Source organism: Micrasema longulum, unplaced genomic scaffold (assembly GCF_059751315.1).
Source record: "Micrasema longulum isolate JH-2025_06_02 unplaced genomic scaffold, ASM5975131v1 h1tg000133l, whole genome shotgun sequence".
NCBI classification, from domain to species: domain Eukaryota; kingdom Metazoa; phylum Arthropoda; class Insecta; order Trichoptera; family Brachycentridae; genus Micrasema; species Micrasema longulum.
In genome coordinates, this window is record NW_028277339.1 from 2000382 (window position 1) to 2026786 (window position 26405).

A 26405-nucleotide genomic window follows, 5' to 3' on the forward strand; every position below is an offset into this window, starting at 1 on the left:
TCGAGTGAATCAGAAAGTACACGATAATGGGGTGACCAGACTGGAGAAATATATTCTAAACGACTTCTAACCAGGGAGCAAGTTCCTCAGGGAAGTTCCTCATTGTCTATAAACTAAAACGATTTTTCTGTACGAACATGTTTTTTTTTCCAAAATTATTACCCGGTTCTATATTCCTCATCCTTTTATGTATATAATATACTTTTATAAAGTTTATATTTGCAAGCTTTATTTATCTCCCTATTATAATATACATTTTTAAAGTTTATATTTGCAAGCTTTATTTATCTCCCTATTAAAAAAAACAGCTTTTATATAGTTTATATACGTATGCATAAGGGTGGGCATATTTCCTAAAGGCAATTTCTTCCCACCTACCCAAACCATTAAATTTGAGATAATCAGTGGTATATTTGAATACTTTGATTATAAAATAACAGAAATCAGCTCAATGTCTACAGTATACTATGATGAGAATGAGGATAAAAGAAGGAAGAGAAAGATAAAATTAAATACTCAGATAGCCACATTTTAATCGTGATTAAAATGTGAATAAAGAAGGGGCGTCTCTTACATTAGTGGGTAGATAATTTCACAATTGAGCAGCTCCTGTTGCGAAAGAGGAGGCAAGAAAATAAGAGCTGTGAAGGGGTTTTAAAGAGGTTCTCTCGTTACTAGAGCGAAAAGATAGCTGATGTTTTGATAGAGGTTGCAAGAGCTCTCTTCAAATGTTGTGAAGGAGTGATAGTATGTGAATGTTTCTTCTACGCCTAATACTGAGCCAGTGTAGTTGCGAGCGATGTTTGGTTTTGTGGTTAAATTTGCGAAGATTTAAGATATGTCATATACAATCATTCTGCAAACGTTACTACTAAATTAAAATTGAATAGTGTCAAAAGTAAATTATGCATAAAGAATTGTAAAATGTATAACTTACGCCGTTTTGTGAATATTAAAGTGATATAAGAATCGATTAAAGAATGATTTTAAAAAGGCAATTATTAGTGAACTGTCGTTTTCGGTGAGGAATACTATTAAATAATTTAGATTTTATCATTATTTACTAAGAAATACTTCAAGACAAGTAAAGGTGGTCACAATGAAGCTAAAATTATCTGTATGCTTATGAATAATATTATTTAATAAATTACTTTTTCGACAGACGCACATGTATATGAAATAGCCTTGTGGATATGTCATTGCTTTCTAACGATTAGGGTTGGGGTTCGAGTCTTCGCGGGGTTTCAGTTTTTTGCAATCATGTATTTTTTTTTTTTAAATTCATTTCGTTGTTTCTTAAATGTTTGTGTTAAATTAGAAAATATTTTAACTGAAACTATTAGCTGCTAGGGCCATTTGTTATAGATTATTTATAAAATAGTCCAGTTTTTTTCAACTATGTTTTTTTAATTTTTTTTTTATTAATTAAATGTTTGTGTTAAATTAAAAATATTTTAACTGAAACTATTATCCGATAGTGCCGTTTGTTATAGATTATTTATCAAACATAAAATAGTCCAGTTTTTTGCAATTACGTTTTTTTTAATGCGTTTTTTTGCTAATTAAATGTGCGTATTAAATAAGAAAATATTTTAACTGAAACTTTTAGCCGCTAGTGGCATTTGCTATAGATTATTTACCAAATATAAAATAGACCTTTTTTATGTGCCAAACTTCCGCTATAGACAATTTATAAGAATTTATGCAGCTTACCAATCTAAAAACTTACCGCTCGCCACTGATATACACATACATATACCTATGCGGATACACATACATACATACATCAAATATGAATAATATGAATCCCTTAATTACAAAAAAATAGTTGCCCTTTGTAAAAAACACAATTTTTCGGCAATTTTGGCAAAAAAGCGTCTTTAGCGGGGGCTAACACATTTTTGCAATATTGTTATCTTGCACACATTGATCTTAATTCGTAACAATACGTTTATCTTCTTAAAGCAGTGTTACTTTGATTTTATTCCAGTTGCATGGTTTTTTGTCAACATGTCGAGGTATTTGAGAATTTTTAAATTTAAACTAATTAAATTATTTTTTCAAAATAAGAATATGTATTTTGAATCATGGTTCTGACACTTCTGGGGCTTGTCACATTTTGAAATAACAACACTCATGTATTTGGAGCAGGAATGAAAGGAAAAATTTACGAATCTTTAACCACGAATATAACGCGAAAGTGTTTTTCTAGTAAAAAGTTGAAAAAAAAACATCGCTTTATATTTTTGCTACTGCGGTGTATTATTTGTCATACAAAGACTAGCTAAATGTCAGTGTATTTTATATGAATATTTATGACGAACAGTATCGTATTTTATTATCCAAATAAAGACCCTTATTACTTCGGTTCAGTGGATACATACTGGCATTCTAAAGACCCTGCGTTTGATCCCAGGCAAACGACCTGTAAATTTACGCTTTTGGGTCGTGTATATTTAGGTAGATACGCAAATATACTAGCTTTACCTATTTCATATGCTAATAACGTTAATTTTAGATTTTAAGTCGTATATTGAATGGCATCACAATTATCTGATTAAGGAGCTTAGTTTGGAACTGCGTTATTACGGTTCAACACATCTTGTATCAAAATTGATCTAGATCAATCTTCTGATTCAATCCATTATGTTAGTATTAGGGACAATCTGGTCAGTTTCCTAAGTTACTACTTTCACAAATTAATTTATTTGTTTAATCAACAATATTATGAGTTTGCCCACATATTTGTAGACACAAGTACTGGATTTCACTTACATGATTTAATCAAATCTACACAACAGTTGTAATGTTTTTTACTTTGACAAATAATGCAAACGTTCGTTTTTTTTTAAATACGAAAAAAGATTTAACTATGTATTTGAGCAGTTTTTATGGTTTTTAAATTTTGGCTGACCAAACAACCTAAGTTGTGCATTTTGAAGAAAACAGCCAGCCCTAGTCAAACTCGTACTTAATTGCAAAGAATTACTTGATAACTTAAAAAATATAACTTTAAAAATAATAACTTTTAAAAAAATAACTTTAAACATAATTTAACTATGTGTTAAAGGTAATTTGGTGGTTTTTTTAAGCCTGGCTGAACGCTCAATCTAAAATATGTATTTTGCAAACAAAAATCCAAATCTAATATTAAATTATATCTCATTCAAATTTTGAATATTTATGATGGGACATTTTGTATTAAAACAAGTTTTTTTATTTTTATTAGAGGTATGTTTAAATGAATTAATTCATAAAATTAAAATATTTTGTATTTATTCACCTGAATTTATTTAGAACAACATCTCTGGAGGCATTAATCTTCTCATCAGCATCTTTACCGTAAGATTTTTCTAGTGCTGTGGTTGTTTTCTGCAAATTGAGAAATAGAGTTTTTGTGATTAACACTGTTGAAGAGTGGACGAGGTGTGAAGAATACCTCGTCCTAGGAGGAGAAAAATTTAAAGTGGACTGTATAATTGGAAAATGAAGTTGGAGCAACTCCACTAACCGAATATTGATTTGTTATTTATTTAAAACATTTTTTTTATCTTTCATTGAATACATTTTTGTTATTTTCTTAGGTTTACCTTTTCTTTTATTTCTTTCTTATTTTATTTACATTTTTAAGATCTTAATTTTAATGGGTACTTTTGATTTTCTTATTATTATTTTTTTCTGTAGATTCGAATTGAAATTTTCGATTTACTTTGTTTTATTTTTTATCGTATTTTGATTACATTTATGAGCACACACTATTTATATATGTATTTATTTTTTTTCTTATATTTAAAATATATTCAATTTAATTGGTATTCTTTAATTTTAATTGTATTATTTTACTCTATTTTCTTACTTTAAAAAAAAAGTTTTTTAAATTTTTTAAATCTTTTTTTTTAACTCTTTAAATTATTTTTTATTATTTTATATGTATACAGTATTATGTCTGTACTCTTTTTATTTGATTATTAATTAAAACTAATATCTGAGTACTCGATGACAAACTATTGTTGAATAGTTTATCGGGACAAAATATATTTTAATACTTTGTTTTCTTAATATTGTAATAATGTGTATATTTTATTCTCTATAAAAAAATAAATAAAATGATGAGGCGTGACGTGTGCTGGAACCCTTGTGAAGCTGGCGGTCGTGAGACGCTGGCACAGCTTGTATGGAGCTGGCGGTCTGAAAGAACGCAGGCATAGCTCGCTTGAGGAAAGATTAGTTAAGCACTTCACTCGTTGATGTTAGATTGTGTACTGATAATATAATGTTTTTTTCCGACGCTCACAGGTAAAATTATTGTCACATGGAGGGCGCTAGGAAATATAAAGGACGGGTAGGTAGATACATATTTAGTTGAGAGTTGGTCCGAACAAACACTATTTTCAGAAGTTGATTATTACCGTTTTTTTAATAAAAGTGGCCTGACTGTTTAGCAAAACATAGAGTTGACCTTACTGCACCCGATAACACCAATTTCTAATGGTTTTAAAATTGTGGACTAGCTGCTTTCTGCATAACTACGCTCAAATATGTATATCTCCATACCCTTCCTTAACCTCTCTTCATCCATCATTGTCCTAATCCTGCCCTATTTACTACAACTGTTCATATTTAGATATGTTTCTATATATATATCGGCTTTCATTATTTAAAAAAAAATAAAAGAAAAAAAATTTTTTTATGTAAAGACAATTTGTGGAAACCTGTTATGGGTTCTGAGTTTATACAATATATCTGTTGTTTGCTATAAATATGTATGTCGAACTGTTAAAAATAAAATTAAATAAGTTATAAAAATAAAGCTTAAAGATTATTTTCGCATCATTCATTTCATTAATCAAAAAGTAGTGAAATGACAAATATTACATTTCGTTTTGTTCGATTTCCTGAAATCAATCAGCCACATTTCAAATATTGTAAAATCTTTCATTAAAAAAGGCTGAGCGTTTAGATTACTTCTATAATCCCCAAGATCCAATCACAGTTGATATTTCTATTAGTGAAACGAATAAGTCACAGAAGAATCATTTGGATTATCTGTCACTGGAAAAACTATTTGATTTTTCAGATTATTCTGCGTGGAGCTTTCGAAAATCTCTTTTGAACAATCTAAATTTTCTCGTTTCAATCTCAGACATTCTTACTGCTTGCACCTATTTTTGTATTTTCGAATCCTTTTTACATTATCAATAAACAGTCAAATTTTCACATTTATTTGTTTATTTGACAGTCATTTTAGTCTGCCTTATTTTAAGGATTGTTTAACCCATGACGTAATGCTGACTGTAAATAAAGGGTATAAAATAATTGCAAATGACAAGCTAACGAATAGACAGCAGAGACAGCTAAACTGTTGACATGTAAGAACAAATTGGTTCATATTATCTGAAGAAGTCGTATTAAGCAAGCTAAATGTCCTATTAATATGTGAATTCTGATTTGCATTCGTACTGATTAATATATATATATATTTTATTTTTTATTTTATTTATATTTTTTTGCACCACAACAGGCCAGGAGGCCCAATTACAGTGGTGAATTAAATCACAGAACACCCAGGCTTGAGAAAAATCATATTTAATTTTTGTATTCTCACCGGGAATCGAACCCGGAACCTTCCGTGTATGAGTCAAGCGTCTTGACCGATACACCACGGAGAAATATATATATATATATATATGTATAATATATCTATCTGAACTTCATCACCAACATCATCATTCCATGACCGCTCTTTAGTGGAGCGGTGTTCACAAAGAGCCTCTCTCGGCTGCGACTCCCGTGCGTCCTCCCAAGTCAGGTTTGCATAAACTGCCGAAAAACAGTCAGCAGCGGATGTCCAGGACGTCAAGAACCGGAGCATTGTAAAGTAGGCAAGCGTAGTTAAGGCTCTCAGGAGGCATCCGCAATATATGGCCCAGCCAACCGTATCGCCCCTGCTTGATGACAGTTGTCACCGGAGTTTGCTGCGTCCGTTCTCTTATTTCATAATTCCGTACGAAATCTGAATTTGACCTATTACTGAATATTCTATTTGATTATTTGAATGTGATCAGCTCACAATATACAAGTACTGTCGCATAATAAATATATATTTTACTCCTATGCTAGCTGCATCTAAGATAAAGCGTTTTTTTTTTTTTAAATTTTATTTGATGAAATTATCAACTTTACTTAGTAACATTCATATTTAAGGACATTTTTCTAAAGATTTTCTCATCATTATAGTTATTTTTTATTTACTGATATTATATTTCTATCTTACTGTTGCATTCCACTTGTGTATTCTTTTTTGGTGTTTTTTCATTTAATTGTTTAGTTAACATTTTACAACAGAGATTAAGAACATTGCAAAGATGGTAATATAGAATTCTAGGCATCTATAGGGCTTATGACCTGTCATTGGCTGGTTTAAGTGACCACTTTACACAGTGTAACATTCGCCATTCTGCTCATATTTAAACTTCTATTTACTTTCAATTCTTTTATCTCTTGATGTTTGTGAAGCTAAAGAGCTGAAACCTCTATTTATGTGGATGAGATTCATCCAATTGAATTATTTCACCTACATACTAGGCAACGCCTGAAAATCTTATTTTTTCAATTTCTATACTTCTTTATGGACTAGGTGAATTTATCAACAATATTTTGAGTTTGTATAAATTTTTGTAGACAAGGACTGTTTTTCGTAATTGCTTAATTTTTATTATACTTTAATACTTTTCGTTAAAAAGCTAAGTCTAAAAGCTAGGGTAAAGATTTTTTTTTTTTTTTTAATTTATTTTTCAAAAATATTTACAAAATAGTCTAAAATTAAAGTCCTGCTGAGTTGCATACATACAACTCGTCAGCAGGTTCTTATAAATTACATCGATTATTTACACTTAACCTACATTAACAATAATTTGACTCGAAAAACAATTACATATTACATTATGAAAAATTAAAAACTATCACTAATACAAAAAACTTTTTTCTAATAAACATAATTTGAGCAAACGTCTCACTCCTGTATTTAACTCAGTATTTTTAATATTATTTGGTAACATGTTAAATATTTTATGTATACTGGATTGCAGTGTCTTTTTGCCATATTTATTGCAATATCTAGGAACATATAGCCCTTCCATACTAGTAAACCTGGTGTTGTAATCATGTACCAACTTGAGTTTATACTCGGAGTCCGACGCATGCTGACAAATTAATTTGTACCAAAGTAGAGCCCTAACAGATAATTTATTTACAGATTTACACATTAATGATATTGAAATATTGTGTCTCTGGCGGTATACATCTTTATGTAGTAGTAATTTGATCATAGAATTTCGCAAGGTTTGAATAAAATTAATATTAGTTTCACTTGATAACCCCCAGGAAGTTATGGCGTATCGTATAATTGATTCAGAGAGAGATAAATAAATAATTCGTAAAGTATTAACAGGGACATAATATTTTAATATGTACATTTTATTACTTATTGCTCTGAATCGCTTACACAATTTTCTAATATGTACATCCCATTTAAAATTACAATCTATAGTTAAACCTAAATAAACATACTGCTTAATATTTTCACACATGCACGGTTGCATAATATCACTATGGATACACGTATAATTATGTGATAAAATTGACGGTATTGTGTGAGTTTTAAAGTTCGATGATCTTATGTTCATATGTTTAGATTTCTTTGAATTAATTATTAAACTTGCATCATGGGACCATTTTTGCAGGTTTAAAAAGTCTTCTTGCAATAATTTCTCAGCAGTTTTAAGATCCTTGTGAGACACAACTAAAGCAATATCATCGGCGTATACATAGTGTTTGACATATTTAAATAGTTTATACATGACTGTCACATATATTATATACAAGGTAGGGCCCAATATTGATCTTTGTGTTCTATTTTACTGTTTTCATCTAATACTTTGACACATATTTTTCTATTAGTTAAATAATTTTTGAAAAGTTTTAAAGGGTTTTCTGATTCTAATGTCATTTAATGTGTCTATTAATTTTGAATGGTTAATTGTATCAAATGCCTTTGAATTGTCAATAAATAGAACAAAGGTGTGATATTTTTTATTAAGATCATTATTTATTCCATTTGAAAAATCTTAGTATAGCAGATTCAATCAATCAAGCTTTTAATCATATCACACATAAATTATTGTTCTTCCATTATTTTCTTACGTAATGAAGGAGAAATTGAAAATATACAAATTCTTCAAAATAAGGCGATGAGGATTATACTCAAAATAAACATCTATTCTAATGTAGAAAGAATGCACAAAAAAAATTTGCTCACAGTAAAGCAGCAATTTAAAAATAATGTAGCAATTTTTATACATAAAATAATTAAGGAGATGAGTAAAATAAAAACAATAATAAAATTAAATTAACAATGTCATACATATACCAATGAGAAAAAAAACCGAATCTCAAAACTCATTGTACAAGGGATTGAAGCTATACAATGAGTTACCTGAAGAAATAAAAGAGATTGAAAAGATTGAAAAAATTTGATATTGAGAAATTTCCATCAAAAAATTGTAATGTTATTAAAAGTTTATATTAGTTCTTAAGATGTTATAAAATAACTTAATAAAGCATAAATAAATAAATATTTATGTACCTACATAATATTTAGAATGATTTATAGTATATGTCCTGTTTTTCGTACTCCTAGTTTCAGTTTTTGGATTGCTTCACGAATAAACTCAGTTTGTATCAAGTTTAGGAGCGTATGCCTAACCAATGAAGGGTTTTTCGTTCTCAAGAGGCCTAATACCCTATTTAAGATTCACACAACGTTTATAATTAAGGCCCTAATATCTTTTGTGTATCCTATTTCTTAATAAAATACCATTTGTGACTATACTGAAATAGAAGTCTCCTACTTACTTACTGCTTGCCTACGAACAAAAACCAATTGCAATAAAAGTATTCGTATTTGTTTTGTTTATATTTCTTGAAGCTTCTATAACAATACTGTAATGTATCGCTAACATATTGTCTTATTCGTTTTCACTTGCCAGACCATCAAGTGCCTAAACAGGCTTCTTCAAAACAAAAAATAGTTTCGTTTTTAAACTAATTTAAGGGGAAATGAAACATGCGTTATTTACTGAAAATGTCTGGTTAGGCAAAAAATAATTACATACAAAAAATTAACACCTTTTGTATTAAAAGGATTTGCCAGAGAAGAAAGACTTGATGTATAATTTTAAGCATTTTTTCTTTTCTTTTTTATTTACATTAGATTACTGTTCATTTTATGTTAAATAATATTTTTTAACATACTGTGATGCTACTTGTGAAAACCTGTAATTGGCTCATTTGTTATTTGTTTTGTTTTATATATAAAATAAAAATAAAGCTTTTGCTTATCCAAATAAAGAATAAAAAATATTTTTAAAATAGACGTTTGAAGATAATTTATCTGTCGTTCTGTCGCAGATGCTCAATAAGGAAGTTCAGTGTACTTTTTTTTTATTTGTTTATAGACTATTAAACTAAACCGGAAAAAAAAAATTAAATATCGTATTATCAGCGCAATGATTTTTTTAAATTTTGTATTTCTGAAATAACTTTACGTGTGACGTCAGAGGTTCTTCTCTGTGAGTTCTTCCGATTGGTACGTTTACGGTAAGTAAACCGGATATCCTTCACAGTTCTCATATCATTTATCAGTTCATGTGAACCAGTTATGTCGTTCAAAGTAGTGTGTTTTTATGGTATTTTTTTTGACATTTTTAAAAAAGTTTGCTGCTTAATTAAATGCTCTAATCTTTACCACGTGTAAGAAAACATGTTTTGTATCCGATTTCTCGTAGGGCTGAAGTTCTTCATTTGCATCACATGGCTGATTGCATAAGAATCTATCCCAAATAATTCCAAGTCGTGTGACAAATTGACTCATCTACACATTTTGGATATTGGGCATAAAAACAAAAATTGTCTTTTGAAGATGTGACTCGGTTATGAACATTTTGGGCTATGTATAGCGTGTGAGCTCGCCAATATATGACAGTAAAAATTTTATTGTCTTCGAATTTCCTAGAGTTTTAACCATCGAAAAAAAAAAGAAGATTGCAAATCAAATCAACAGACAATGGAAATTTGATGTGTATTATTTTAATAGATTGTTTATAACAGAAAAATACATAGAGAAATATGCATTTTTATTTTTTGTAATAAAAACAGTCTAGTAAATTCGAATAAATAAAAATACGCTTTATATTAACAATATTAATTAAAATGCAAAAATAACATTGAATACTTGAAAAATAAATATTATTGAGTGTTACAAACATAATTTAAAAAACGGATAGCGATTAAAAGTAAAAACTATCTTTAGTTTAATTCTTTTAGCGATAAATACATAAACATTATAAAACAGGAGTTATACAAATACAAAAATAATATTGTAACTAGGCGGCTACCTACACGGTTAAATTTCGAAACACCACGCAATTTATTATCTCGGCTACGCTATGTAAAATGAAAAAAAATATTTAAATTAATAATTTCATCACGTCATGAAGTCGCCCCTGGGTAGCGCCTGCTAACGTCAATCAACAAAAACATCCTCGTTTTAATTACAATATTTCGGCTACGCCATGAATCTCTTTTTTTAAATAATTTCTGACGTCACAAAGTCACCCCTGGGTAGCGCCTGCTAACGTCAATCAACAAAAACATCCTCTTTTTTAATTACAATATTTCGGCTACGCCATGAATCTCTTTTTTAAAATAATTTATCACGTCACAAAGTCGCCCCTGGGTAGCGCCTGCTAACGTCAATCAACAAAAACATCCTCGTTTTAATTACAATATTTCGGCTACGCCATGAATCTCTTTTTTTAAATATTTTCTCACGTTACAAAGTCGCCCCTGGGTAGCGCCTGCTAACGTCAATCAACAAAAACATCCTCGTTTTTATAACAGTATTTCGGCTACGCCATGAATTTCTTTTAAAAAATGTCAAAACGTCACAAAGCCACTCTCTGAGTGTCGCTACTGACATCATTTACAAAAACATAATTATTTGTGCTTTTTTCAGGTACGCAACATTTTTTTTTTAAATACACCTACCTAACCGATAAAATACTATTAGTAATCAAACCAAGGTGTGCTTTAAAGTTCCGTATGGCCAAATAATATTTTTTATTATTAGAATATTATTGACATGTAGTTCAACCATTGCTGCATTCACGTTGCTTTACTTCTGAGAGCTCAACTGCTATGTTTTTCTATGGTTATGTTTACTGTCATCTGTCAAGTATTGGCGAGCTCACAGGCTATACTTACGCCAACATTTTTTTTATTTAAAAAAAAATATATTATGTCTTTTACTACTCTTGGTAATACTAGCCAGAAACAAATAGTGTTTACAAATGTTAAATGGGAACAAAACAATATAACAGACAAGACCAAACAAACAGATAAACCTTAAATATTTTTTTAAATAGGTACATGGAACATAATAGATCTTAAAATTAAAATTACAACAATTGGAAATAAAACATAAATCGCAATAATAATATGCATTATAAAGAAAAACACCCAAAACCTTGATAATACATATTTTACAACAAAAATATATCATGAAAACATATTTGACATAGGTCTAGAGATAAAGATATTGGTTGTGAACATGAAAGAAATGAATTATAACAGACATGGGACATCACTTACGGCATTAAGTATTCCGAAAATGCATAGAAGGTCCAACTCAGTTCTACGTTCCTCCGGTGAAGACAGATTGAGAGATTGCTCTATTATTATTATTTCTGGGTATTTAAAAAATACAAATGTTGAAATCAAAACAGAAACTTCATACATATTGCATATACAAATAAATATTGAAACCCTTAAATTTGCCGAATATTTCATATGAAATATGAAGCGGTTAATCTATTTTTTTTATATAATTATCACCTTGTGTTTCATTAAGGGATCTTTGATATGCTTTTGTTATAGGTAATCAAATGAACCAAATCTCACCGGAATATCTAACCTTGCCTAACCTTATGGCTTTATTATGGTGCCATTAACTCTATGGCCTTTCAAACACCATAATATAGTATTTACTGGTAAATAGGTGTTGTTTCTCTTCGAATATTCTCCTTCGATTCGGACATAAGTCCAGGAACAATGAAAGATTGGAGTGTAGAACCACTTTTAAAACCAATATTTTAATTCCACCCCGCCAGGAATCGAACCTATGACTTCAAATAAGGTAGGCGAACTCGCCAATTACTGTACAATAGGGCGGACTTGTTTCCACTCGATTATTTTTTTTAAAGATTTTTGCCTGAGAGTAGCCATCGAGTCGAAAACACTCGTTCAGGGTACTGGTTGTATTTCAAACTCGAAACGGTATTTTTTATCTGCCCGGAAACAGTTCTGCAGCTCGATCACAGATGTTTATCGACGTGGTTAAAAAGTCCTTAAACAACTTGACCGATCACATTAGAATATGAATAATTGACCAAGCTACGTGACCGCGATAGAGCGCATGATAAATTGTACATAAACAATATTACTACTTCACAAAATAAATTTATTTTACTTTAGTTACAGTTTGAGAGTATTTTCAATTCAATTCAATTCATTCAATTCATTTCCCATCCTTGATTAATATAGTCATTCAACAGTGCCAAATAATAGACCAAAGGTGAAATTATACATGTTACGAACTAAAAACACGCTAAAAAAGCTTTCCGTACGCGCGTTATAGCGTTTAAAATACCAACTCTGCAGCTTAATCACAAAAAACTATCGACGTGCTAATAAGCGACGTGATAACAATTTCTCACCATGGTTGTTTATCGGATTCGCGATCATAATGGAACATCCGTGAACACCTAATATTAAATGTCAAAATATTTACGTTTTGCGACTTATAATCCTGCTGCGCAATCACATATTTGAATTTCACCGGTGTTAATATGGAAAATATTCCAAAACTGCTATTTTATTTATTTGTTTATTATTTATCATGCTATTTATTGCATTTAGCCAGTGATTGGTAAAATAAATGTCAAGAAAAGCAGTTGCCATAGTAATTGTAATTTTATATTAACTTTTTGTATTAGATACTCCTCACTATTTTGCAAATGCAATATATTGTATATTTTTTTATAGTAAACGCTGATTTTGTGCCAGAAAACTGTATTTATTTATGAGGAAAACCAAAAACAAACCAACACGAGCGTTGACTTAGAGATTACACAAGCGTTGACTTATGACTGCAATAACTTAAGCATGTTCATTATTGTTCATTGTGATCGCTCAAATGCTTAGCATGTTTTAAGCACGTCGATAGTTATTTGTGATTGAACTACGGATCCAGTTTTAAATAGCGACAGTATTTGATAAAGATTTAAGCATTTTTTTAAAAGTTTTCAGGGTAAAACAGAAGAGTGTAAATGTTTAATATTTATCAGTATTAACATAGTTTAATGATCACTAAAAAGTTGTCCCTAGAAACTTTAAATTATCACATATGAAAAACCCCTTGTCATAAAGAGGCAGCGTGTCACGATATTAAATATATCGTAAAAAAAACCATGAAAGCCTACTTACGAGTTTACGGAAGTATGTCATAAAATTTTGAGTGCTTTTTTTCAAACCGTCAACGTTTATCTTCTTAATAAAGCAACGTGGTTAATTATTATTTACCTTCGATCTTTATTATAATGAATGCATCAAAAATTGTTTGTTTATTTGTTTAAATTACATCTGTATACGTATTCACCAACATATAATGGTTTTTTAGGCTGTGCCCGTGTTAAGCCATAAGAATTAATAACCACAAAAAATCAATTTAATTAAAATAATTAATAATGACAAATGATAAAATATAGATACAAATAAAAAAAATAAAATAAAACAAATCAAATACAAGAAATAACATTAAATACTTAGATAATAATGTGGTACAATATTAAAATTGACAATTGAATTAAAAGTAACAATCCAATTAAAAGAATTAATGTTAATAACTTTTAGATTTAGTAGAATATAAATTATTAATCATACAATGAAGTAACAAACATAAACTTGTATACAAAACACTAACATTATTAAAATTAATAGAATAAGTATTTTATTATTATCATTTTATAAAACATAAAATCACCTAAAGGGCGCTGTATTTTTTTAATTTTTTTATTATTATATTTATTATTTTATTTGGAAGTTCAACATAAAATACATTATAATTTGTTTTTTAGCATTGGTAACACATATCTTCAATTATAGAACTCCACCATCTTTCATAAATGATATAAAATTAGTGTTTAACTTAATTAAATCAATTTATGTAATAATAAAGATTAAGTTAAAGATAAGAAACTAATGGATTTAAAAAAAAAGAAAATAAGAACATATAAGAAGTAATAAAATACACTAAAATTAATTTACATACATACAAAAATAAAGATTAGACATTTGCTTTAAGAAACACAGTAATATTTTTTTAATAATCATTTGCTCTATCATGATAAATGTCAATGTTCACTTTTTTTTTCTATTTTTGTTATAGTCTTAACATTTTTGCAAGAGGGTTAAAATGTGCCATATTGTTTGTAAAAATTAGAATCTAAAATGTATCAGAGACGCCTACGGGGAACGTACAATGGCACATTTTCAACACAAAACACTGAATCAACATGTTTGTGAATATGAGTAATGGTACAGAACAAAAACGTAATTGTTTTAAACAATGGGCTTCGTTTGTCCACATTTTGTAGACTAGAACTGGATTCAACCCCCTTGGGAATCTTCAACATTAATATATTACATTAAAGACTCCTAAGGAAACTCCCTACAAAAATTTGGACACACTCAAAATACTGTTATTATTATATTCTTTATTCTGTTTTTAAAATGAACAAACGCTTGATTATATATAAATTTTGGTGGGTTTTTTCTGTTAGTGCCTATTTCAATTTATGTTGAAATTTTGGTAGTTTAGTTTTATTTTTATAATGATTTTATTTTTGTTGTCTATTGTTTGTATTTATATTGTTATTCCTTTTTGTTTGTGTTGTTCTTATGTTTATTGTAAATTAATGTATTTTCAGTTTTTTTTGATGAGGATTATTTTTTATTTGGAATTAAATCAAATAACGACTCAAAGCTGTGTTGTAAGATAAAGGGCCTACTATTGAGCAACTTGGAAAAAAAAGTAGGCTTAATAGTTTGGCTAAACTTGGAACATCCTGCCTAAAATCAGATTTTTACTAAAATTTCTTAATAATCCGAATAACTTTTAAACGACTGAATATCACTAAACATACATGGGAGTTCAATCAAAAGGCATTATGATCTCCCATCTCCCATCACTCTGCCACCAATGATCCACCCTCTCAGTTACAGGCTGTCTATATATATATATATCTATGGAATATCTTATCGGCTGAAAAAGGACTTACCCACGTTAATTAAATTTAAATAATCGTTGTTTATTTTACCGTCCCAAACCAATAAATTTATTTCAAAAGAAATATGCTAAAAATGAAATTCCTTTTCAACATTTGAGTATCAGGCCTTTAATTGCTGAGGTAGATTTTTTTATTTCAAGTTTTATTTTCAGGCGTAGGGAGGGCGGGCTCCCCCCCTCGGGCCTCTCCCCCCCGCCGCCCACCGAGCCCTGAGAGACCAAATCCTGCTGACCCCATCACAGAGGTAATTAAACAATATTTACATTTACGTACATATGTATTGGGAATGAAAGATATTTATAAAAATGTGTTATTAAAAATTACCGATGTTTCACTGGCGGTGCCATTTTTGACAAGTTTTAACGTGATTGTTAATGTATAAACTCTAAAAAATAAAATATGGTACTCATTGAAAAGTAGAGAAATAATTTTGATTTACTGACGTTTTAATTTTGAGGGCATTCTTAGCAACAAAATTATCGTGCCAGAAAGTGCAAGTTTATTTGTGAATATGAAATAAATAAAATTGAAAAGATTTTGATCAGCACTTAGTACTTTTCTGTGTGATTTTCTAGTTAAGTGTATATATTTTCGCCTGATGATGGTTAATTCTTAGTACCTGAAACTTATCTTACGCGTATCAATAATAAACTTGGACCGGGTTGTGGTCCCGTGGGGGTTGCGGACTCACAGATCAGAGGTCCAAGGTTCGAACCCCACTCTACCACAACTTAGTTCTCATTTTCTGATAAAGCGTTATTCACAATTCGTTGGAAATAGCCGTCAGATTTTAAATGTTTACATAGAAAAATCATATGAACGCAAAAATGATTTGTTTTTTTTTTTAAACTTCTGTGTTGCAAATACAGTGTTTTATTTATTTCATATTTAACATATTATGACGGCTCGTCAGCAGTAGCATAGTTTTCTTAGTAGTTAAATTATTTATTTATTATTTCTCTCACATTAGAGAAATATCACTTTCTTTACATTTTTTAAGAAATTAAGGCTTACAAAATACTCTTCAGTAAAAAAAAATATTTTCCAATTATTAGTAACATGAAAATTATTTTTAAATTTGTAATTTTGAATCTCCGCAAAAAAGGGTCATTCCATTGACTACGCCCCTAATACGTCACGATTCATGTTTATTTGTTCCTGGCCATTGAAATTTGTTTAGGACATTATCACGAATCTTGACGTCACAACCCAAGGCCAAACACGTCACGTTTTTCTAGCAACATATATTTTTTTTTTTCATTTATGTCTGAAAACATTTCTCCACAATATCCATTTTGGTTTTAGAATACAATTATTATTCAAAATCCATTTCATATATTTTTATCGGTATTCGTAGTATGTAATATTTCCCTATTTACAATTATCAGCGTTCAGACGCAATTCTCTCTCGATATCAACCTCTTCTAGTAGATCTTAGTAGCGTCCCCAAGCTGGCGCCATCCCAACCCTTAGTAACTCCTGCCATCTAGTCTATCCTAACTGCCTTAATATTTTTCTGCTTAGTTTACTTTTTAAGGCGCATCAATATCTATATTATGATGTAAAATAAAATTATGTAACCCTTTCCATTGGGTAGCGATGACTGATTTTTTGGTCACGCAGAGTGTATTTTGAGGCTTATTTGAACCGCTTTCCAGCACGTTGACGTAGCCGCACTATGACTTAAGTGTATTTACAACATTACGAGGCCGACAGTATTAGGCGACAATTAAATTAGGTACGCTGACGACACTGTTTTGCTGGCGGATACCATTACCGATCTTCAGGAGCTGTTAAACAGTGTGGATGCATTTGGCGAACAACTGGGTTTAACAATTAATGTTGGCAAAACAAAATAGATAACATTTGGCCGACTTGATTACTCCGCATTTTCTCTCAAGTTAAAGGGTTGTGACATTGAAAAGCTGGACAAATTTAAATACCTCGGCAGCATTTTAACAGAGACCCTTGATGCAGATATAGAAATTAAATGCAAAATTGACACAGCAAAAGCTGATTTTAATAAAATGAAATCCCTCTTCTGCAATGCTAATCTCAACTTGAAAAAGGGCAAAGATTGGTAAAATGTTATGTGTGGTCTGTATTGTTGTATGGCTGTGAGACTTGGACTAGTGAACACTATGAATAGGCTGGAGGCTTTTGAGATGTGGTTGCATCGCAAAATGCTTAAGATATCTTGGACTGACCTGATAACGAACTCAGAAGTCTTAAGTCGAGCTAGAACGAACAGAGAACTCTTAACCACTATAAAAGTTCGTAAAATTTCATTTCTGGAGCATATAATGCGTGGAGAAAAGTACCACTTGCTTCATTCAATTTTGAAAGGCAAGATTGAGAGTCACAGAGGGGCTGGAAGAAGCCTAGCTGCGATATATACGAGACTGAACTGGTTTCAGGACTGTGGAGCAGATTTTCCGGACAGCTCAGGACAGAGGGACTTTTGCCAGAATTATTGCCAACGTTGGGGATACCTGACAGGGAACTAAGAGAAGAAATCGTTTCATCGCTAACTTTGGCAGAACCTTCATATGGAAACCTATTAATAAACGTTTTTACATTAAAGATAGATCTTATTTTAAGTCAGTTAATTTAAATAAATAGTACATAAACAACATGTTCCATCCATTTGTTTTTTTAAAAAAGCCATCTTCTTTATATAAAAAGCTGGAAACTTTTCGCTTTAGATTTTTAGGTTTTCTATTAATATTTTCCTTTATTGCGAATTAAACAGGCATAAAATAACAAAATATTTATTCAAATAGTCAATTACATTTATTTTGGAATTCAAAACAGCAATTTTGTTTTTGCGAAATTCATAATACCTGAAAGTAATGTGATTATTTCAATTTCCAGTGATAATTTGCATTTTTTATACCACCTGCCTCTAAAATTACTTTTTTTCGTCGCGTTAAAATATTGTTAGCATAAATTTACGTTTTTAATTGCGGTCAGACTTAATAAAATAATTGTATTACAAACATTCAAATGAATAAAGCTACATATTTTCACCATTTAAAAACATACGGAAATTTCAGCAGATAAAATTTTAAAAATAATTCCAAAAGTATATAATTTTTTCGTAGGTACAAAGGTGGTAAAAAAAATGAAGCCTATATTTTTCTGAAACAGCTGTTACAGTTTCATAGAAAAACTCAACTATCAATATAAAGAAAATAGGTCAGGATATCAAATGAAACTGTTTTTAAAATAACAGTTTAAATATGCGTGGGCAAAAGCCTCCCACAAGAAAACGAAAAAATACTTGGTATTTATTATCCTGTTTCTTATAAAAACAATCTCCCCTCCCTCATGTGAATGAAAAAATGTGAAACTGTTTCTTAAATAGCAATTTAGAGCAGCGTGGCTCATCACAAGTAACAGTTTAATTAATCTTTATAATTCTGTTTTAGCGGTAGCTGGTACTAGATTTTTTGCCAACGCTGCTCTAAACCGTTATTATGAAATAGTTTGACCAAACAGTTTCATTTGTAAAACGGTAACTAAAGCCGATGTGATATGACGTGAAGACACTTGCACCTCCCGCTAGCCATTCTCTATCTTTTGGGGACGTCTTTTTAGCTCGGATTTGTATGAAATGTCATTTCTATATAGCATATCTAAAGAAAGGAAAAGAAGAGCACGCCAAGAAGGTTGGGGATAAGGAGAAAAAGTACCACAACTTTGTTCCCTTTTTCTAACTGTAAATTATTTTCAAATCCTTTAAAATGGCCCCAAAATTAAAATATTTGGGTATCATAAGAACTCCACTTTTTATTTTGGGAAGGAAGGGGAATTTAAAAAAGATTTTAGGAAATGTGAGCGTTTAAACATAGGCGAAATTGTGAATTTTACAGTTTGTTAATTGGCTACCTTAACCAGCCAATGACTATAAATGCCTGGATTTCCATGTTCCCTCCTCATAAATGTTTGTCCTCTCTGTTGCAATGTGTTTTTTATTATTTTGTACACTTTAAAATAACAAAAAAATTACTGTATGTTTCCTGAACAAAATGTGCACAAATAAATCGCGAAACCTGTCTGTTCGTAGTCCCCGAGTCCCGCGATGTCGCGGATCGGCTGGGCGCTGCGCACCATGCTGGTAGGGGAGCCCGGCTCGTGCCTGAGGGACCGCAAAGTGTCGGGCAAGCTCGTGCGCAAGTGCGCGCCCGGCACGGAGCTGGTGGACTGGCTGCTGGCCGTGTCGCCCAGCGTGCACGGCCGCCAGCAGGCCGCCGGCATGTGGCAGGCGCTGCTCGAGGAGGGCGTCATCTCCCACGGTAGGCCACTGAACTACACTCTATGCACTATGTTTCCCAGGGTGCGCGCTACCTAGTCGCGCTCCGGGGGACGATTACAAACGCCACCTTCATCGGTTAGTATCGAGACCGTATACTTTACTTTTCTACAAACTTTTGTGGGGACCAGAGAATGAGAGACGAGAACGTGTTGTTGTCTATGCTCGCAGTGACCAATGGACCTTAAAAAGGGCGTGCAACACGTCACTCGCCTTTCTATTATTCTTTATGAACATATTTGTATTTTTTCTTTGATTTGTGAAACCGCCGTATTTTTGTGTGTTCAATAAACCAAAAATTGTCAATACCTTCAAATACTTAATTTACTTATTCCTTGACGTTAAACTCATTTATCGTATATTTTTACACAAACCACAAATTAATTTTACTCTCCCATAAACTTCTACAAACTGGTGACCCCGACGTAATCTAATTTGTTTCAAATATTTCATTTTTTTATTCTATGAGATTAAATCTGTTAAATCCATTTAATCATATTTTACATGAAGTACAAACCACTTCAAACTAATATAGTAAAAACATTTTTTTTATTTTTTTTTATTTATTTATTTAAAAAAAACAACAGCCATTGCAACAAAAAAAATATTTACAAATAAACCAAAATTATAGGCCAATTATAGTTTTCTATACATTACTAAATACAATGTCAAAAAAAGAAAAAAAAAGGCGTACATTAAAATAGCCACTCCGTATCATTCCACACGTAAAAAATAAATTAAATACTACAACAATAATGAAATAATAAAAAAAAATATAAAAAGTTTTTTGTTTAACCGAACTTAAAAATCCTTTCGCCGGCGGATTCATGCGGAGTAATACGGAGCTATCAGTCCTCCCTTCTTTCTTCTTTCGAACAAGAGAAAATAATTTCAATATTGAAGTGCACAAAAAACAAAATATTAGGTAGGTACAGTTAGGTTAAATTATAATTACTATTTTTAATACGGGGTTCTAGCATTTTCTTTATTTATTGTACATAACTCTATTTACCTAGGTATTACGAAGTGGCTCTACAGATATGTCGATACGTGTTTTCAGAAAGATATGGTTAAAGATTAACATAAAACAAACGGTTTTATTTATGGTTCATAGTGGCAACATTTCGGAAGAAATGTTGCCATTGCATCTTCCGGAGCATAGGCATTAGGTAACCGCTTCATAATGCTGTTGTTTCTGTCTTAACTGTAAAACTTTCGTTCAAAGTCAAATTTAAATTCAATTATTTATCTTTAAAAAAATGTGCCTAACTGAAAATTGAGATAAATTGCAATTAACCGTTTCTTGGCAATGCATACTATAAGATGCATATTATGATCTCAACTGTAATATTTTACTGTCTTATCTTTGGTGGCTTTTTGTAGTGGTCAAGACGCTTGACTTGCGCACGGAAGGTTCCGGGTTCGATTCCCTGTGAGAACTAAATTTTTCTCAAACATGGGCGTTCTGTACTGTAATTCACCACTGTTATTGGGTCTCCTGGCCTGTTGTGGTACAAAGAAAAATATTTTTAATGACCCAGAAACGCCACTTTGAAGTTCTAATACGGTGCCTAATGCTTCACTGGAAGCGGATAGTAAAATTATTACGAGGAATATTATTTTCATCCCTGCATTTTATGCACTTGTGATTGTAATATTAAAATTAATAGAATAGTGTGCACCTACAAATGATTAAAAATAATTTGTCAGACAAAAAAGGGGTGTAAGTTTTTTGATACGTAAATAAATAAACTTGTAAAACCTGAAAAGATTGCAATTATTAACGTTTGACTTTATTCGCTGGGAGTTCATTGCCTTACCATAAAAATAACCCTGGATAAACTATCACAGAACTCGATATTTCGTGAAAATAAAAGCTTTTCTATCAAATCCAAGTACGAGCCAATAATGAATCTTTGTACAACGCAACACGTTGGTTACGGATGTCAGAAGAAATTTTATGGGATCTTACGCACTTTCAGCATTCCTTTTTCCCTTTTCGTGAGTATTTCGTATTAAGGACTTATTCCTAATCCTTTTACGAATCCGTTTGAGGAATTGTATTCGGTAAGTAAAAATACATGTTTGGATGGATAGCTTGTTTTCCTTCGATGATTTTTTTTATTTTGCCAGATCCCAGGATTTCCCCTATATTATATAGGTATACTCTGCAAGATTGCTGTCACATTATCAATACACATTGATTAATTACGGTAATACATTAAGGGATAGCAAGGATCTACCATTGGATGTGGTTGCCTTTGGCGTCCATTACAACATAACGTAGGTAATAATAACGTGACCATTCGTCCCGTTTTGAACGAGACCGTCTCGTTTTTAGGTAGCCTGTCCCGTTGTTCCCAAGCTCAGCTTCGGGATACCGAAACGTTCAGCTTTTAGAAAAAAACAACTTATCATAGATTTTTTTTTAAAAGCCTCGAAAAATCATCTGATGGTTGCGCCTAATAGTGCAGTGATGGCAGCATATCTAACGGATTGGACTGCCCTCAAAACGGAAGATTTTTCAACGGGATCTACTGGATGAATTATTTTCTGGTGGAATCGTGGTTTGAAAAATAACAAGAAAATTCCCAGAATAAATTAAATAACGGTGCGTTCAGATTATTTTATCACACTGGCAAATTCTCCGACAGTGAAATAAACTTTTAGTCCACAAAGTTTTGAGTATGCTCAAATGTTTTCGTGAGAAGGAAAACGTTTTGAGAAGGAAATATGGAAGTCTAGGCATTTACTTAAGACCTGTCACTGAAACCCAGCCTCTCTGCAAACATGCAATACTCGAATCATTGTTGAAATAACCACATGATAAACGGTTTCAGCTCTTTTACTTTACAAAAGTAAATAAATAGAATATTTAAGGAAACGTGAATGTTTAAACATAGGCAGAATGGTGAATGTTAGACAATGTGTAAAGTGGCTACTTAAATCAACCAATGACATTCCCTTCTCTAAATGTTTTCCCTCTCTGCCTCTCTGTTGCAACAAATTTAGTTCTAAACTTTTTGTAACTGAATTAAATACAAGTAAACGCAATTTTTGCTACTTTTCTTGTTTGTAATATGGTCACTAGGAAAAATGAAAATATCTGACATAAGGCTTCCATATAATTGGGAAAATATGGAGTAAACAATAATTTTATACGTGCAGTATCATCTCTCTGTGAGGAGAGTTCGGCGGGTGTAAGAGTTAATGGGGGATTCATATCGAGGTTTGCGTTCTCAAAAGGCATGAAACAGGGATGTGTAATGTCACCATGGGTGTTGTTGTTATACAAACATGAACATTTATATGAAAAATATCAGGCTGAACTGTAAATTTGAGTCAAGTATAATTGATAAGATTAAGAAAAGGTATCTGCGATAGTTTGGTCATGTAGAACCAATGAATGACGAAATAATGGTAAAACAAGTATATATGGCGAAAATAAACAGTAACGTGAGACGAGGTCATCCAAAGAAACGTGGCATAATCAGATAAACCAAAATCTTAAATCTGGCAAAGTAAAAAGCAGGCAGAACCGAAGGGCATGTATGACAAGATGAATGAATGTGGAAGAAGCTAGGAATGTATGCCAGGAAAGACGTGTGTTACGGTCCATTGTCACTGCCTACCCCTACGGGGAAATTGGTTGATGGTGGTAGTAGTAACCTTCCATAGTAATTTGCCAGTGAAAAATGCAATTAAAGCGGTCGTTTTAAATTTATTTAAAATGGTGGTTTATTATATGAATTTTTTTAAAGATTAAATCGTCTATTGACAAAAAAACACTGTTTTTTAGTCTTAGCGAGTCCGATAGGAAGACCCGTGGTCTTTACAAAGGTTTTCAACGGAAAATCATAACCATGTGGAGGGAGGGAGTATTTCGACTGGAAAATTCTCCAGTTGAACTTATTTAGACCAGCTGTAAGTACCAAGATGGAGGTATTTAAATAATGGTACTCCGTGTTATCCCTCATAACAGTGAAGAAGTTCATTTGTTTTTTTTATTTTTTATTTGTTAATGACTATTGAACTAACCCAAAAAAAAAAGATCATTTTTTTATCGTATTATCAGCGCTTCGATTTAAAAAAAATTGTATTTCTGAAATAACTCCGCGTGTGACGTCACAGGTTCTCTTCCGCTTATTTTTGATCAGTTCTGCCCATTGGTCCATTCACGGTAAGCAAACCAGAAATCTTCTATAGTTCTCTCATCATTGTCGTTGAACGTTGTTCGTTTTTATCAAAATGTTTTTTTTTTCGTACATTTTCAGGAAACTTTGTTGTACGGGTACAATTTAATACTCCAATTTTTACCGCGCCCAAGAAAACATTTATTGTATCCAATTTTCCGTAGGGCTAAAGTTTTTTATTGTAATTTTCAACCAGATGTGTATACCAGCCGGAATAAATAAAAACTAATAAAAACAAGTTTTCTTGAAAAAACATTTTTACCTAGAAATTAGTAGATGTCCCGTTTTAAGGGATAAAATAAATGGTCACATTAGTATTATGCATTAACAGATCTATTAGTGCATTACTAATTATTCCAATATCTTAGATATTGGCATATACCAGTACATTGATGTAGATTTTTTACCTAATTGCTCGTGTGAAAATTTGTAAAAATAAACTCCAAGTTTGTGGAGGGATGCTAGTCCGAGACATTTAGGATTGTCTCCATTTTGAAATTATAATAATCAATTATTTTTATAAAAAAAGTTTTTGAAAACAAATTATTCGATTTTTTTAAAATACTTACCATGAGGAATGTTCCTCTGAAGTTTTGCGGTCTAGCCCTGAACCACCGTGTATTACTTAGAGTAATAACATAATAGAGTAACCCATACGGAGAAAAACAATTCTATGATTATTGGCCACGAAGTAAACTACAGATTATAGCAATACAACGAGCCGTAAGAACTTGGGTTGAGAATTGCGAGCGCTAACCGAAACCATCCATTACACGTTTGTTGTTAAACTAAAAACCAAACTAAAATCGAACGGAAAATGTAGAACGGTTTTGTTATACGCAATAGAGAGTAATAAGCTCTAGAGAATTATTACTCTGAGGCGTATAAAGATTTTTCAAATTACGGAAATCTCATATTATTATGGATCTTTTAAGATATCACTAAGTTTAATCAAGCGTCCTTTTTTGGATCAGTTCTTTTTTCAGCACCTTACGAGAATACCCTTGCATTTTTAGGGCTTGAAAAGGATCCTATAGTAAAAAAAATTTTTTTTACGCAAAGCTGTTATTCAAAAAAATATATCTTTCATAAAAAAAATACTGAGAAGTTAACAGGTTTATTGCCTGATCCGCTTTGTTTCTTTTTTCTTTTCTAAGCGTCTTTTTTGAGTATTCTTTTGTTTTTCCCCATTAAAAATACATTATATTTAAAAACATAAAGAGAAGTTCAACAAAATTATATTAAATTGAACATTTGTCTCATATATTGTAGAGGCATATTATTTATTATACTCTACTAGATAATCGCTATTTGTGAGTACATGTAAAACATATGATTGAATGGATTTAATAGATTTAACGAATTTAACCTCGAGGAATAAATAAATAAAATAATTAAAGTTACTTACAAAATACAGAGATTAAACAAAGAATACTCAAAGAATACTTAAAGTGCATCTGAATACTGGTGAAGACAGAGAAGGGCGAGTGACGCGTCACGCGCCCTTATATAGGTCCATTGGGCACTGCGTCCATAGACAACAACACATCCTCGTCTCTTACTCTCTGGTCTCTTAGTAGACATTATAATAATAAATATGTACCTCTCCCTTCCCCTCCTTATCCTCTCTTCAAGCATCCTTGTCTTAATCCCACCCAATTTACAATAGCTTACTGTTCTCAAAAAAAATATGTTTTTAATTCTTTGATTATTTAAAAATATTTACGAGTACATGAAAATAACATTTTTATATGTATAAACTTATATGTACTTATTTAATATGTAATATATTTTCTTTACTAACTTTGTATACTTTGTGGAAATGTGTTATTAGTTCTGAGTTTATACACTATATCTGTTTGTTTACTATAAATATGTATGTATAACTGTTGATTACCTAAAGAAAATAAAATAAATAAAAAATGCAAAAAACTTTATTAATCACATTCTGAAAATAATATCCATCACAAAAACGCTATTTCTCAATTTGCAGAAAATACCCACATCACTAGAAAAATCTTACGATACTTCAAAAATCATTAAAACTGGTCAAATACATAATTATATTCTTATTTTTAATATTAAAAAAAAACAAATGTATTCATTGTTTATCATTTGTTAAAGTCAGAAATATTCCAACTGTTGTGTAGATTTGATTATTCAGTCTTTTCACAAAAGTGATATTATCTCAGTTTCACTTTTCTATGGCTGGCTGCTTTCTGTATAACTACGTTCAATTACACCATGAAGATACGGAATTACGAAATCCATCAAATATTTAAGATAGATGTGAAAAATTTGGAAAATCGACGTGAGTGCATGAGAAGATAGAGGAATGAGGTATGTATGCAGGGCGATGAGGTGTTCTGCCCTCTCTGCCTGCCCCTTGAGAGAAATGGCGTGATGGTTTATTTTGCTTGTTTTTGTTTGTAA

The 26405-nt window shown here is 31.1% G+C and overlaps 1 protein-coding gene across 2 annotated transcripts in view; it reads left to right on the plus strand.

Annotated features, from left to right (window-relative positions):
• The window catches only part of Epac (Exchange protein directly activated by cAMP), a 489842-nt gene that overhangs the window by 437685 nt on the left and 25752 nt on the right, over positions 1-26405 (plus strand). For both annotated transcript variants that reach the window (XM_088242316.1, XM_088242317.1), the window contains exons 6-7: positions 15617-15708; positions 19534-19762. In XM_088242316.1, the coding sequence (XP_088098442.1) occupies positions 15617-15708; positions 19534-19762 (321 nt within the window). The remainder of the gene's footprint in view (positions 1-15616; positions 15709-19533; positions 19763-26405) is intronic.